Source organism: Astatotilapia calliptera, chromosome 2 (genome assembly GCF_900246225.1).
Source record: "Astatotilapia calliptera chromosome 2, fAstCal1.2, whole genome shotgun sequence".
Taxonomy (NCBI): domain Eukaryota; kingdom Metazoa; phylum Chordata; class Actinopteri; order Cichliformes; family Cichlidae; genus Astatotilapia; species Astatotilapia calliptera.
Window position 1 is genome coordinate 7,204,971 of NC_039303.1, and position 16,036 is coordinate 7,221,006.

The following is a 16,036-nucleotide window of genomic DNA, read 5'->3' on the forward strand; positions in this document are numbered from 1 at the left end:
ACATAGCAGGAAAAGACACAAGCAAAGCAAACAAAAGAAACATGGAAAACTCACAGTGAGTAAGTTAGAATCCAACTCAGTTTACAGTGAGATTAAACCTTTAGAAATAATGAATATGCATTAATACCTTTCACACAGATATTATGTTTGATCATTCAGGTTTTTGTCCATCTGTCCAAAAAAATTCTACCTGGCCAAGTTTTGGGAAACTTGCAGGTCTGGATAATTGGTTGTCATTATTATTATTATTATTATTATTATTATTATTATTATTATTGATTCTTCTTTTCTTTCTTTTTTTAATGTAGTCACCCCATCAGCTTGTGAATATATATACACAACTGCTTGGGGCTCAGGGCAGTCTGGGGGGAACCAAGGGCTGACAAATTTCACCTTTCCTCTTTTAAACAACCTGCGGTCGAGGTGCAATGTCATCTTAGTGGAAGGATGCCTTAATGGAGACTTACTTGGGGAAGGAAGGGACATCAGTTGTTTAATAATATCAGGGTGTGCTACAGAGTTTGAATTAGCATCACAGTGAGATTATATTACATAATTCCTTTGTGTGTGTGGTGTTTTTGATTAATATGTTTTTTAATATGATTGGATCCTTATCATTTGGGGATATCTGGGCTCTTTGAGTTTGCTTCTTTATGGTTAGTGTTTATTTTATAATATCTCTAACCTAAAATAAAGAGAGATTGTATCATGTCAGTAGCAAATTGGTAAACTCCTGCTTATATGAAAAGGGCTAATTGTCAATGTTTGTGTCCTCATGCTTCTCTTGTGAATGTGATTGCCACCGCTGGGGTAATTTTGCAACGCATTAGCCATTCAGCACTGTGCCATTAATATATCGTAGCTCACATGTGTACTGTATGCTAAACAGCATGTTTTGTTATATCTGCCAGCTATTGTATATTCCCACTCTGTTTTATTAAAAGAACAGCAGGAGTTATTTCAGTTTCTACTAATCAGCTCTGATTCTGCACAACACCCGCATGGATTTATAATAAGAAAATGACAGACATAAGATCTTTGCTTCTGTTCTGACCAAGTGGAAGACCCTTGCCCCATGCTGTTATCCAGTATGGGCTTCAGCAGTCTATTTCAGTTGCTGGGTGTCCAATATTATTAACACAAAAAGTCCTAATATTATGGACTTAGTAATCCATGCTAATTATATGGGGTCTTATTAATGATAATACAGGCGACAGTGAACTGAGCATTCAGCAAGCTGAATTTTAAATCTCAGGCACCCAGATTAGATTTGAAGGGTTTGTCTGTAAATGAGCTATCTGATGTCTGGGATATCTATAAATGGGCATCCCAAGCGATGTACAATATATCTTGTACTGATTCAGTTTTGGTTGGTAATCTTTTTGTGCATCATTTTACGTTTATGAAGGAAGAGAAGGTCAGCAAATGACCTTGCAAAACCATGTTAGATGTGCTGAGTAAAATACTCGTATATCATGGGAAATCACTGCTTGAATGAAAAACAACCACTGTGAATTCAGTATGCAAGTTAATTCAAATTTGATTTTTTTTAAACCAGGCTAAGACTTTCTGCCTTTATGTTGGACCAAACTTAAATTTCTGAGCACATGCTTGTCCACAGACAGCTATGCTACTGGACAAGCTTGTGCAGATTCCCCTACCTTCTCAAAGATATTATGTTGTTATTTTCTCACTGTTGCAGCTTTGCCTGTTAAGTGGTAGATAGATTAGTGGTGTCGCAGAATGATAATACACGCCACAATCATAAACAAAAAAAGCAAAGCTCATAAAAGTTCCAGTGTATCAGACAGTTTTCTAGCCAAAGTAGGAGTGAAGGAATGCAAAGACTGGTCTCTGTGTTCGGCTTAGCTCTGTTCTAGTGTGTGTGTGTGTGTGTGTGTGTTTTCTTTTATAACCAAGGCTAAACACAAAAAGTAGTTGCTTTTATTTTAATGGGTCAGTTTAGTTTAGTTTAAAACAAAGTGAACACAAGTTCCACTTCTGTTTATGTGGTGTGTGAGTTATAGCACTGGATCCTGCTGAATTATTAATAAAGTGACCCAATTAATTCTTAAGTTGTTGGAGCACAACACACAGAAGGGACATCACCAGGAGCTCAGCAGCCACAGTCAAAATAATTACTTCTGCAATACTACATACATTAATCTAGAAATGCAACGCATAAGATTAACTTTTTGACTTCGGAGCTTTTAAACCCTTAAAACCCTTGACATTCCTAGCAAAAGACTTCAACCGTAGTATTATCTCCTCTCACATAATGAGGGGAAAGTGTGTGAAATAAAAGTACAAACTTGTCAGTATACCAGCATGTTCCTTTAGTTATTTGTAAAATATAATTCCTCCCACTGAAATTCTCACAGCTCATTAAAATGGAATGGAAAGTTATTGCGTATGCTTCCTTTAGCACATTTTATCTTCTAACAATGTGTAACTTGATCGGAGTACTGAAAGTACTGAATTGGAGCTTAAAGCTGATCTTTTTTAAAGTTTTATTTATTAAAAAAAAAGTGAATGAAAGTTTAAATGAGAGATTAACTGCAGACATGATTGGATCAGTAAGAAAATCTTTGTGCATTTTCAAGGCCTGCGGAAACTGTTTATTACAGTGTTGTTACAGAGTGATCCATCTTTTAATACATATACAATCTTTGACAGTGTTGTGCACAATGACTACTTTGTTTACATCCATATCTCCACCAGCTGAAAGACAAAACTGAAGATGGCAGTCTAATTTCAACATTTTAATCAGCTAAATGTTTCTACAACGCTGATGTTTTGTGAAATCATAATATAATATAATATAATATAATATAATATAATATAATATAATATAATGCACAAATGTAGAAGACTGACCATTGGCAATCACAGCTCATTTTGCGTAAGTTAATTTGTTTCGACACATGTAACCTGTTTTGCAGAACGCTTTAAAAACCTTTGGACATTGGCTCTATCACTGACACTATAACTAAGTCCTTATCGAGGACCGTGGCCTTTAAAGGCATCAGAGGCCACCGTCAGGCAAAGACCATTGCCATTGTTAGCGCTGGAGAGAAACCTGACCCACAAGCTAAACAAATGCTGGGCTCCTCACTGCCTCCAACAGCTGGCATATGGAAGGGGACCTTGGCAAGCAGCTGAATTTTGCAGCCCAAATAACACCATCATGGCTGCAGCCAGATATGATCATCATATTCAAATCCACCAACTAATTGATCATGTTGAAATTAAAATTGCAATGAGAAGAGAACAGGATTTGCAGGGCAATCATTTAGCAATGGAGCATCTGAAGTCACAGAGAAGGCTACTGGGTGGCTTTGCATCCAGAGTATGGAACCATGAACAGTTCCTGCTGGACCTGAAATACCCGATGACCCTAAGTTCCATCACTGATTGAATCTGTGAGATGTGACTTTCATCCCAAAAACTGGAGAATTCTAATGTTTTATTGAATTGAATTCAGATATATATATATATATATATATATATATATATATATATATATATATATATATATATATATATATATATATATATATATATATATATATATATATATTTACCTCAATGTGGTTTATATTGAGAGGTAAATGCTTACTACAATAATGAGAAATCACAAAAAAAATCAATAATATAAAACTAAATAGCTCAAAGTAACGTTGCTTCATAAAATGAGGCAAAATAGGTCTATAGAATAGCAAACAAAATAAAAATTGATCAATATACATACTAAAAATAAACACAACAAATTAAAATAAATTTGTCTGGGTTTTTTCTTTGAGAGGTTTGGTAAATGGTGAGATTTTCAAAAAGCCTTGAAGTTTGTCTCACAGATGTGCTGTGTTCTGTACAAAATAATTGCACGTGGTTGTGAAGAGTTCTTGTATAAGGTCCTTTTGATCAAACAGAAAAACCAATATCCATCCATCTATCTACCTGCAAAAGTATTTTCATTGAATTTATTATAAACCACTCACTTGCTGATAACAGATCAAACATATTCTTGCATTCTGTCACATAAAAAAACTAGCACACAATTAGCTACGTATAAACACAAGTAGCCAAGTAAACTTTTACCTCAATCCTGCACCTTCTGTAACCCACACATTGCTCAGTTAACAGCCTCCCTGGGGAGAAATCACATGCAGGACTATTTTTAGGGGCTCATTAATAGTGTGATGAGCATCAACTCTTTCACGAAAGAAGCTACAACTATGAAGATGTCACTTGTTCACTAAATGTCAGGCTACTGGGAGGTAATTTATTTTCAGTGCAGAGCGGCATTAGGGTGCTGTTACACTAGCAAAATATAAAATTACATTTTACTTAAAAGCCTCTAGGGGATTTGGAGTAGTAGCAGCAAAAGTAACAGGATTCTAGTGTGAAAGGAGAGCCCAAAAAACACATTTTGATGTTAAAAATAAAATTAAAAGTACAGTAAAGCAAAGTAATTATTTCAGTATGATTGACTGAGATTATATGCACAGAATGAAGAAACTAACCCATCCTGATGCTCCGTTCTTTTCCAGCAATAGCCAGGATTCTTGTTGTATATATTGGAGAGTATAGTTACAGTATAATGTATAGCATTATATATAGCATTATGCATTAGGCAGTAGTAGTAGTAGTTGTCGCTGTTGTTTTGTTGTTGATGATAATGATGAAAAAATGCCATACAGGTGGTTTTTGCTAGGCTTCCAGTCCTTTTTCTTGTACTCCATTCTATATTTAGTGTTGAGTCGAACAAAATTCGAAAATCTAAAATGATAATAAAATAAGGTAGATATCCTGAGAATTTAAAACCATCAACAAGAACAAAAATGTACCTGAAGTGTGAACTTAAGTGCAATCTGTGGGCATGTCATAATCTACCGCAGGTGTGTCCACCTCCAGCCCTTGAGAGCTGAATGAAATGAAGGCCGCAATTGGAGCAGCCTTCGTTGCCTGGCTGTGACGTACTCGGCCTTCAATTTCAAGGGTGCAGCCTATGAATTGGGACATACCTACTGTCCTGCAGCTTTTAGACGCATCCTTGTTCCAGCACACCTGAGTCAAATGAATGGCTTGTTATCAGGCCTTTGGCAAACTTGATGGCATGCTGAAGAGGTCGTCCAACCATTTGATTCAGCTGTGTTGGAGTAGGGATGCACCTAAAAGCTGCAGGACAGTAGCTCTCGAGGACTGGAGTTGGACACCCCTCTGATCTGCAGACTAGAAAGAGAACAAAAGCTTGCAGGTAATCGGTGAGATCTGCACAGGATTTCTACTCTTTACTAACATGCATTATGTGCATTATCCAACTGTCTCCATTGATTTTTATTTTATTTTTGCATCTTAAAATCACACATAGCTCATGGAAATGTGGGTTACCTAATGTGTTGGGGAAAATGTGCACAAGCGAACAGCGTGAAACATCTCACTTTAATACATTGCAGTGTGTAACAGTCTCTCATCAAAAAAATAAGTAAATAAATGAATAAAAAAGTAAATAATTGTTTTGGACATCTAATGCTTTGATTTTCATTGAACTCCACCCATTAAAAAATCACTGTTATCAAAAAGCTTTTAACCACTTACCTCTGGCTATTTTTGTATATACAGCTTTTCAGTCTGTGTAATTTCTCAGGCTGCAACTGAGAATTATGTTTCTGATTCATAAATATGTATTTGCGCTCTTCTTTTACGTTGATTGGCCCTTAAGCCTTATCCTTATTTTCTCTTGAATTGTCTCTGTTTAAAGTTTTTTTTTTTTTATTAATAAACTAAAAAAAAGTTATCATCTCCTGTTCACAGCACACAAACACCAAACAATGGCAGCTTTACACATGCCACAGCCAAGCTAATTAACTGGAGGGGTTGTTCTCAGAATTTGCAGTGCATCCCATAATTTATCACATCCCCTGGAGAGACCTCATTCATACTAATCATTCAAATTTTCCCTCATTTTGCATTTATAGCTGAAATCCGCCTTATTTTTTACTAATTGAATTTTTTCCTCTCACCCTGGGATGCTAATGGTCGTGGATTCTTGTAGTGTACACCTTACAAATCAACACACGATTTAGAAGAATTCAATATTGTGAAGCTAACTGACTTTCCTAGCTAGGCCGGGCTTTCTTTCAAATTTATAGGAGACATTTATGTTACAGTAGTGATGATATGGCACATTGTTACACAGGAGAGAAAAGATAGGAGAAGGCAAAGCTGCAGGGATCTGTGATGGCTTTACGAGTAGGAGGTATAACCCAGAAATATCAGCATTTCTGGGAGATGGATCTGTCATACATGTCTTTGTGTCACTTTGTGGTCATCAGGGTGTACCCCAGCAAAATGAAGGCTGGCAACTTTATACTAACCAGGCTCACTAGTAATGAGCCACTGTATGAGAGCTTTGTGGTTATAAAAGAACAAATAGTATTTTGGGGGCTATATTGGGAGTGTTACTCAGATATAATACAATTCAATTCAATTTTATTTTGATAGCACCAAACCACAACAACAGTCACCTCCAGGGTATCTATAGTGTAAGATAAAGATCCTACAATAATATATTGAAAACCCCAACAATCAGACGACCCCTATTAATAGTAACTAATGATTAAATGTAAAGTGATTCATAATAGAAAGTGAAGAAAGGTGAGTGGTGAAGAAACAGTGCAAATAGAATAAACTGCTTTTTAGTAGTTTTTTTGTAGTTTCGTTTAGTGTAGAAACAAGGGTTCTGATGATAGCAGCTTAACAATATTAACAATGTCAAATTATTAGAAGCTTGGGAGGGAAGAACAAGAAAAAGGTCATCAACGTAATCAGCAGAACATTAACCATTTGATTTTTGAAACGTACAAGAACTCACAGGATAATACAGCATATGTACAAAGGGCCATCTTTACTAGCAGTGTACAAACTCATCCCATCCCTTAAAACTGGAGCTTATCCCAGTGGTTAAATGCCACCTGGATAGGAAAAGAGTCATCCCATGGCTAACACACAGAGAAAAACAAACATCCACACTCACATGCACACCTCCAGCCAAGTTAGACTGACCAGTTAACCTAGCATGCATATCATTGGAGTGTGAGAGGAAGCCAGAATCCACAGACGGAAGGAGGACACACAAACTTCACGCTGAAGTTTGTGGCCGCAGATTCAAACCAAGACCTGTGTGCTTTGTTAAGCACCAAGCCACTGATGGTTGCATTAGAACAGTAGCATGAAAGCAATGATATCCACACAATTACCTGCACCTGTATTTGATATTTGATAGACACTAGAGTTGTAATTTTGTTTGTCAATACTTTAATTTTCTTTGCCAATTCCTACAAACTGCACTGCAGTTCATCTGAAAGGGGATTAATGATGATTTTGTGTGAAAACACTGAATGACTTTGAATTCTTCTCACATTCAGTGGACGCTAAACCTCAAACTAAAATTATTTTACTAGGGATGAACTCGCTAAATAACTGAGGATGGCACGATCAAAGCAAATCAGTGTGATTCAGCTGACCTCTAACTTCAGAGAAAACCAGGACCTCTGAAAAGGTGTAAAAGATTTAAACTTCGTCTTCTTCTCCAAAGTGGATTAATTATATGCAAATAATAGTTAATTACGCTTAGGTTTGACTGGTTAATGCTTCATAAAGTGCATTCATGTGTTATGAAGTTAGCATTTGCTGATTAAATAATCTGCTCTCTGAATTTCCTCATTTTTTCATTAGCTATCACAAGTTATTTAGTTATGGACAGCTGATATTTATTTTTAAATCAAACCACTAATGTTTGCTTGAAGGGGGTTAATTAAACTTAGCCTATCCAGGGATGGTTTACTGAGCAACACAGATGTCTATTAAAGCGTTTTGGACATCCTTAAGAAGACAAATTATAGAAAGACTGCTTCTGTGAGAACTTTACTATTTAACTTTTAAAAGCAAAGATATCCAGATAACCAGAGTCCTTGCCCAGGTAATCAGGGTTGTGTCCTTAACAATGTGTCATTTGCATCATATTTGAGCAAACTCAGTCACTGAAGGAAAAACAAATATTAGTATAAGCTATGCTTTAGGACGGAAAAATGATTAATCAATGGTTACACTGTTTGACAATTTAATCAGAAAAATGCATGCACTGCAGAAGATTTTTTTTTTTTTGTCTTTTGGCCCTTCTACAGATTTAAAAAAATAAAAATCCTATTGTGCTGCAGTGACCTTCTGTGTTATTTACACAACCCCGTGAGGCTGTTTGGCTCAGAGTTTGGTATTCATATCATTCCTGGACTGTTTACTGTGAAATTAATGGTCTGTTGTCTCCCATCAACCTAGTCCAGACAGTCTTCACATGCAACTGACAGCAGCTTGCGCAGCATCCTTATGAGTAGGAAGAAAACTGAGAACTAATAGCACTGTCTTTACTGGGCTGTCATGCTCGGAGCAAAGGCCTTGAAGCCAGGAAGCTTAAGCATTCATTGCTTGATTAAATTCTTCACAGGACACAATGCTCCAATGGGAAGTTGGGCTCAGAATGTGACTTGGCAAGCTCTGAGGACAGTAATAACACAGCAAATAAAAATACATAACAATAGCCACTTGAAGGAGAAAGGGCAGTTTAATGGAATGAAAACAGGCAAACCAAAGGCTTTATGTAGGTACTAAAATGAATGCAATAGCAATTCAGTTATTACATTTATATACATTTAAATAAGTGGAGTAATGAGATCACGAAGTGGCTAAAATGAGAAAAAGTTGCAGTTGCTGGCTGTGGCAGTGACCTGTTGGCACAATAAAATGTCTAATGAATTATTTCAGATTACATAAGATTTGCTACATAACCTACAGTATATGACAGGACAAATTGCTTAGGCCCGACATTTTTCAGTCAACACCTCTGTTGTCCCATATGCACCAAAATGCATCACTTCTCGTTAGCGTTTGCATTCAGGTCAGACTGGCACAAAAATAAAGATTTAATAATAATTTAAAAAATTATTTATATTAATTATTATTCTTATAGTGATTATTCTGGATAAGGCTTTGATTGACAGTTACAGTAGCTGTTTTATATTGCACTCAGAATATTTAATTATGCACATGTGCTGATTACGCTGCCATTGTCTATCGATGTGTGTGAACTAAAATGATCACTGTAGTTATTACAGTGACTAGAATGATCATTTTCTTACTGAGGCTGGACAATAAAGAGACATTTCCGGCAGTGTTAAAAGAGGAAGGGGCTGTAAGGGGACTGTCCCAGCCTCCGAACTACAGTTACACTGAATGCAGGCCATTGTTGAAGTTTGTAAAAGCTATGGAACCACCAGACCATGGAACACTCACTGCCCAGCCCCCAGTAGTGCCCTAGATTCTGGGGCACTGCATTAGTTTGTTGCTCTTCTTCGTCTGCTGTCATGGGGCAGTTTCATGTGTCATTTGGCTTTTGCTCAAGCAGGAATTAAAGCCCTTTTTCAAGCTTGTTGGAGGTAAATCTGCCTCCTGCTGTGTTTGAATTGTCCCCTGCAGTCAAAAAGCAGCCATACAGTTGATAGCTAGAGTTGATTGTGCAGTTCAGACGTTGCTGATAGCAGTGAAATGTGATGATGCTGCACAAAAGATCAATGGCTGAAGTGCACAGATGAGGTGACAAATGGTATTTTTAAAGGCCACCTGCTTCATTGAAATGCAACATTTCTTTTTATGAGGGTGTCAATTTTAAAGCCGTCACACTAGTCTGGTACAAGCCAGACAGTTTTCAAAGGTTTTTAAAGTTTCCAAATGCAAATAAGCAATCAATAGTTATATTCCTATTTCAAAACAATATTGATGCTTTTTATAGACAGGAGTCACCAAGTACTTTACAGAAAACAGTTGGTGGCACATTAGTACATCGTGGATTTGAAAGATGAATCTCATGAGGATTTTAGCAGTGCAACAAATCAGCGACTCTCTTCAAAGTGAGAGCTAGTTTACATTAGTTTGAATAAGTTTCATTATTGCTATTCTTTCATACTTGTTCTGTTGACTTAAAAAAAAAAGAAGTGGAAAAACTGTAATTTTGAGTTATTTTTTTTCTGAATTTGGCTGCATGAAAATACCGAGCTTAGGAGAAAGGTAAAGAGATGGAACAGTAGCCTATGTCTTGTGGTGGCTGTGGACAGTCATCCAGTCTGTGTGGGCAAGATACTGAATTGAGTGTTAATTTGAATGTTATAAAAAGGTGCTTAGATAAAGTACATGTGTGTGATTAGGGGCTTGTAGAAAAAAAGGGGCTGTGAGTGCTCAGTTAGCATACATATATATATAAGTGCCGGTCTATTTGCATTAGGTGAACATAGTGCTAACACTAAACATTCAAACAAATCCAGGATCCCTGAGAAACTGTAAACATTTTAAACCATGTTAGGCACATGTTCTTATAACTGATTTGCAAACAGGATATGGTCATCAAAACTAAAAATTGTGCTGACCAGCAATAAAGCAGCTCTGGCTAAAGGTTGCTGGCTCCTCCGGGAGGCAAATGCTTATTCTTGGTTTGAGGGCTTTTTATATGATGATGTAGATAAGTAACATAAGAGAGGAGTCTGGCATTTATAACTTTGAAAACCTTTTATATGGACAAAAACTTTAGATAACAGACTAAAGGATAGGAATAAATGCTAGAAGCTCAATCGGAGATATATATAATGAACTGATGCCTGTTTGATCTGCTTTGAATTTCAGATCTTCTCTTTGTTGTCATGCAAAGCTCACATCTTTTTTTCATAAGTGAATTTTATAGTTTGGCTTATCATCAGCTGAATGCCATGGAATATTTCTCTGTCACATGTGATATAATAAACACCACTAAATAGAAGGTGAAATGAAGATGACACTGCAGGGGGATTGAGTCCTTAGTGGCATGTTTCGTGGATACAGACGCTGTAAGTGAGAAAGCGGGTTAGCAAGCCCTGCTTGTCATTTTAAGTTTGATGGTTGTTTGATCATTTCGTATTCAAATACAAATGTGTGTATGCCTTGTTGTCTTCTTGCAGCTTTAGACCCTCATTTAATTTAATCACTTTTTAAAAAACAGACTCAAACTGGAACGTGAGCAAACTCAAGCTAAACTCAAACATGATTCTCATAAAATATGGTGGACAGTCAGCAACACAGCTTGTTGCAAAGCACCAGGCTGTTTCCTCAAAGAGTCTTTGTTCAGCTACGAGAGGGAGTGAGAGAGACAAAGGAAGGGACAGGAGGTAGGAAGTGGGAGAGAGAGAGAGAAAGAGGGAAAAGAGAGAGGTAACTGAGGGCAAAACAGGAGACCGAGGAGGAGATTAAAGAAGAGAAAGGGTGGAGTAGGAAAATGGTAGTTACGTTTCACTTTGGGATAGAGTAAGAAAGCATAGTCAAACAAAAATACCTCATCAAGGGAGATATATGGAGAAATACTGGTGTAGAGAAAGAAATAGTTTAGCGAGGGTGTGGAATAGAGGCTTCATAAGTAAAGTAATAAAGACAAGCAGACAACCAAAAGCAAGCATAGAAAAGAAAAGTGCGGGATTGTGAATTTGTGTGTGAAAGAGGAAAGCAAATGTATGAAGTGTGAGTGAGAAAGATACAGAGGGAGGGCAGAGAAAGTGTTTGACAAAAGGCTTTTGTTGTGAAAGTGGCCATTTTGAATCTTCCCCTGGTTACGGATGGCTCCACTTCACTGTGTCCCAGCCTACTTGTTTGGCCTAGTTTCTCATTAAGTCGCCACTTGTACGGTGACAGTGTTTACTCTGTTGGCACACTCACTATTTATGGCAAACATTATCACACATCCACTAGAGATGGTGCAGCTTGATGCCATGCAGATCAGCGAATTTTTCTCCCGAGGGCAGCACATCCTATAACACATTTGTTCTTTAAAGACCATGACAATGCTGTTAGAAGGCTCTTTTTTATCTTGAAAGATGTTCATTATGAATTTCCTTCAGATGCCAGCAAGTGAATATTTACATTCATTTTGATTTAGAAACAAACCAAATATATGTTGAGGTAGAGTAGGGCGATATGGCCAAAAATATTTATCACGATATATATTTGAAAATTTGCGATAACGATATAACTGACGATATAATGGATGCGAGACAAAATACAACTCCACAACATTACTAGCGCAAAAAGACAACCTTCCATTTATTTTCACTTAAACAAGAAGCTGGTTTTTATGTACATTAAAGCTTTATAAAAATGTAACAGTGCAAATGCAAATTCCTTGCTGAAAGTTTAACCAAAAGGCATTTCCAGTACAAATGGGCTGACATATCCTGAGCATAACCATGTATAATATCCACTGAAGTTAAAAAGAGGTGCTTTGCAACATTAAACTGCAGTGTGCAGTACGTATGTTTCGGACCATAAGGTGCACGGGATTATAAGGCACATTAAGCGAAACAAAGCAGTCAGATAAATCAAACTTTATTAAACTCATTCTTCTTGCTTCCTCCACTTCTGTACCATTGATTCATTAATGTTGAAATCTCTGGCAGCTGCTCTATTCCCATGTTGTTGCAGTATATTAATGACTTACCTGGTATTGTGGATGGATTATCTCAGTTGTTCTCCTGACTGAAGTTTGGTCCGTTTACAGCATCCTGCCATGCGATTGCATTTGTCTCTAACCATGAGGAACCTTCCCCTTAACTTTTATAAGTGGAAAAAAGTTAGTGTTCATCCTCCAGCTTCACTGTTTATGTTATGCTAACATAGCTGTGTCGCTAGCGATCACCTAGCACATCATTATATACCAGCTAGCCCAACTTCAGTAACCCTACAAACGTCACTGCTGTTTAGTTTCCTGTCTTCATTTATGTTGGAAGTGATAGCAGAGCTGTACGTTTGATTTTTTTTTTCAGAAATCTCTCAGTCAGAACATGCAATATCATGCTTAGGTAACTAGCGAGACTAGCGAGCTAACTTCCGCTAGCTTCCTGCTAACTTCTAACTCTGTTAAATGTAATAACTTTTGTTTTCATGGATGCCTGGAAGTTAAACTTTATAGTTACACCTGGTAAAGCAGCAATGCTGATCGTTTTATTAAAGATGAAAGAATTTAGACAGGTTTTAACTCTCAGTGATGCTGCAGTGTTGTTTGACCTGAAGCATACAGAGTTTAGGACCCAGATTACTCCCAGATTTAAGAGCATCTTAGTCCGACAAATACGACAATAACAACGGCCGCTTGCATGTTCTGCAAAAAAAATGTGCTTTGTTGTGTATCTGACGGACAAACACCAATCCAGTTCCACATCACTGAAGTTGCACCATTTTTACAAACCAATTCTGGTTCATCTGTTTCACTCAACAATCGGCCATGTGCGTATGAAAACAAAGGCACTGCGCATGCGTGTTTTACTCCCATTCTATCGCGATATTTCATTTTCCTATCATTGCCTAACATTATACCGGTATTACCGTGAACGGTATAATATGGCCCAGCCCTATGTCGAGGGAATCCTGTGAACAGGGTAGCAAGTTTGCAAAGGATTGCAAAGTTACATCTGAACAAATGGCAAGACTTTGACAAGAATGTAATACACAGTGCCACGCTGGGCAAAAACCAAGCACAGTATATCAGCACAAATACCTCATACCACATAATGATTTGGGTTCCTCTTGTTGCATTCACTGAGTTGAACATGAACTCCTGTGTATACCAAAATATTTTAGAGTCAGTCTCAACCACAGCTAAAGGTGTTCTTGGCCCAAGAACACCAGCACATTTACAGCTAACTGTCTAAAAAAGAAAATAACCAAGGTGTTTGACTGGCCCACTCAAAGTATCTGTGGCATATCTGTGAAACTGTCCCTCTTGCTTATAAATATTCAAACTTTACTAGGTTGTTATTGAATCATTAACTCTTCAGTCCTCTGACTTAAACCCCAGAAAAAAATCCTAAACATGCTGACTCTTAGCTGGCTACATGCTGTGATATCTGACAAGTACTGACTTAGACTGCCTAAACTTAAGCATGTGTCTGCATACAGAATAAAGTGTAACAATATTTGAAGACATTTTTTCCCCTGCATTTCCATGCCAGAAATTAAGAAAAATACATACGTTTAACAAAGTGGAAGGAAATGTGCTCCAATGCGCTGCATTTTTTGAAAGTAGAAAACATTTTATGCATACACTAAGTGTGCAAACACACTGCAATGCTTAATGTTGCAAAATGTCCACAGCATAATCCAGGATAGAAATTAGATTATATGCACAAAGGGAAACTGTGATTACAGCAGTGGCTGTACTTTACTGCTCTGTAAAGAAGAACGGCGCCCAGCAATGTCTTCATGCATTAGCAGTAAGACAATAGAAACCCCATCTCTGGGTGCACTGTGGTCACATACGTACAACCTGTTGTCATACTTACACATAAAGACCCCTGCCTTTTTTATAGAGTCAGTCACAGCACCCCGATTCTACACCATTGATCTAAACCTTCCCAGAAGCTTCTGAGTCAGTTCTTTTGTTACTCCTCTCTGCCAGTCATCTTACATCATTCATAAAGCTGCTTATTCCACTGAAGCATTTCCATGAAGGGGATTCACTGTGTCATACAACTCTACTTTGGGAGTTTTTGATCCTTAGAGTCAATTGTAGAGAAGCTTTTTTTTTTTTTTTTTTTCCTTTTTGACCGCCTTTCCTTAAGCTGCTCACGCGCGAACCTCAATAACACACATCAGTAGCAGTAAGAACATACGTGCACACACTGTAGTGCTGCAGTAGCTGTGAGGTGCTGAAGGAGAAAATTCAGCTGGGATGAGAGTGAGTCATGGAAACCGCTTAATATTATGGGCTGTCTTTCCCTTGATGTTGTTCAAGCTAATTAAGCCTTGTAGTAAGCTACTCAGGTCTGTTTGAAGTATGCAAGAGATTCACTTTAATGGTCTGCTCTATGCGATTCTGTGTTTTCACATTCAATTTGAATATGCTTACAACCCAGGGACCTTAGATTATAAAGATAAGACACCTGGGTTTATAGCTATGAGTCTATTTCTAAATTACTTGGGGAAATAATAGTTGTTTAGATCTTGAGACTGCAGAACATGTCAGTATATGACACACACATACAGTATTGTAAAGATGCATTTACACAAGACCTCTATGCCTGTTATGTTACCTTATTCTAGCCTATTAAAAACATTGTTGATGAACAGGAAATTGTGTTTTCATGTCAACACTTACATTAAATGAATGAAATTGTATGTAACAGTTAATTAAAATGGATTTAAGGTAAATTTATTTTCTTGAGTACGAGAATAGTCCAATGTAATGCTGGCTTTCAAAGAATGAAGGCACTCTACAGGTGCACTCAGTGGCAGTTGCAAAAACAAAGTAAAGTGAATGTGGTGGTGCACACTGACCCCTACTGCTGATGGCTTGTCATCACCCTGCTCTGCATGGCTCGCCCCTGCCTTACTCTTGACTGACACAGGGGCAGCAGGGTCACTCAGACATGTCCGACAGCAGGCAGATTACATGTTTGTGTTCTTGTTTCCACTGTTTTATTAGGATTGGAGTGCTGTGTGCGTATGCTGCCAACCAGAACCTGAGCTCTCAGGTGAAGAACGTACGGAGACTGGTCAACAGCAACATGAGGGATCTGCACACCTTTGCTAACGACACACCGATGGTGAGGCAGAAAGTTTCCATTTGAAACACGATGTTACATAAAGAATTGGGGTGAAGCATTATAGATGGTTCAGTTACGAATTTTCCTTGAGGGTACACTTGTGAATCAGTGTGCATATTATTTCTTTTTTTCTTTGTTGAAACTGGGGTTTCTTGTCATGCTGGCTTTGTGTAATCCTTTCACACGGGAAAAGAGAATTTTCTCACCTTTTGTGCACGCAACACCTGCAAAGTTGCTTTTGAAAAGATTGTTCTCATACGGTGAAATTTCTCCAACAATCAGTCTCACTCTTATGGGTGGTATTTGCTGAAGAAACCAACTCCAACCAGATTCTCAAGTGGATTAATGAAATTGTGTAACACGGAAGT

At 37.6% G+C, this 16,036-nt stretch overlaps 1 protein-coding gene across 17 annotated transcripts in view; it reads left to right on the forward strand.

The window, feature by feature from the left end:
* The window catches only part of prom1a (prominin 1a), an 88,057-nt gene that overhangs the window by 45,563 nt on the left and 26,458 nt on the right, over positions 1 to 16,036 (forward strand). For all 17 annotated transcript variants that reach the window (XM_026183105.1, XM_026183086.1, XM_026183095.1 and 14 more), the window contains one exon: positions 15,548 to 15,668. In XM_026183105.1, coding sequence (XP_026038890.1) covers positions 15,548 to 15,668 — 121 coding nt within the window. The remainder of the gene's footprint in view (positions 1 to 15,547; positions 15,669 to 16,036) is intronic.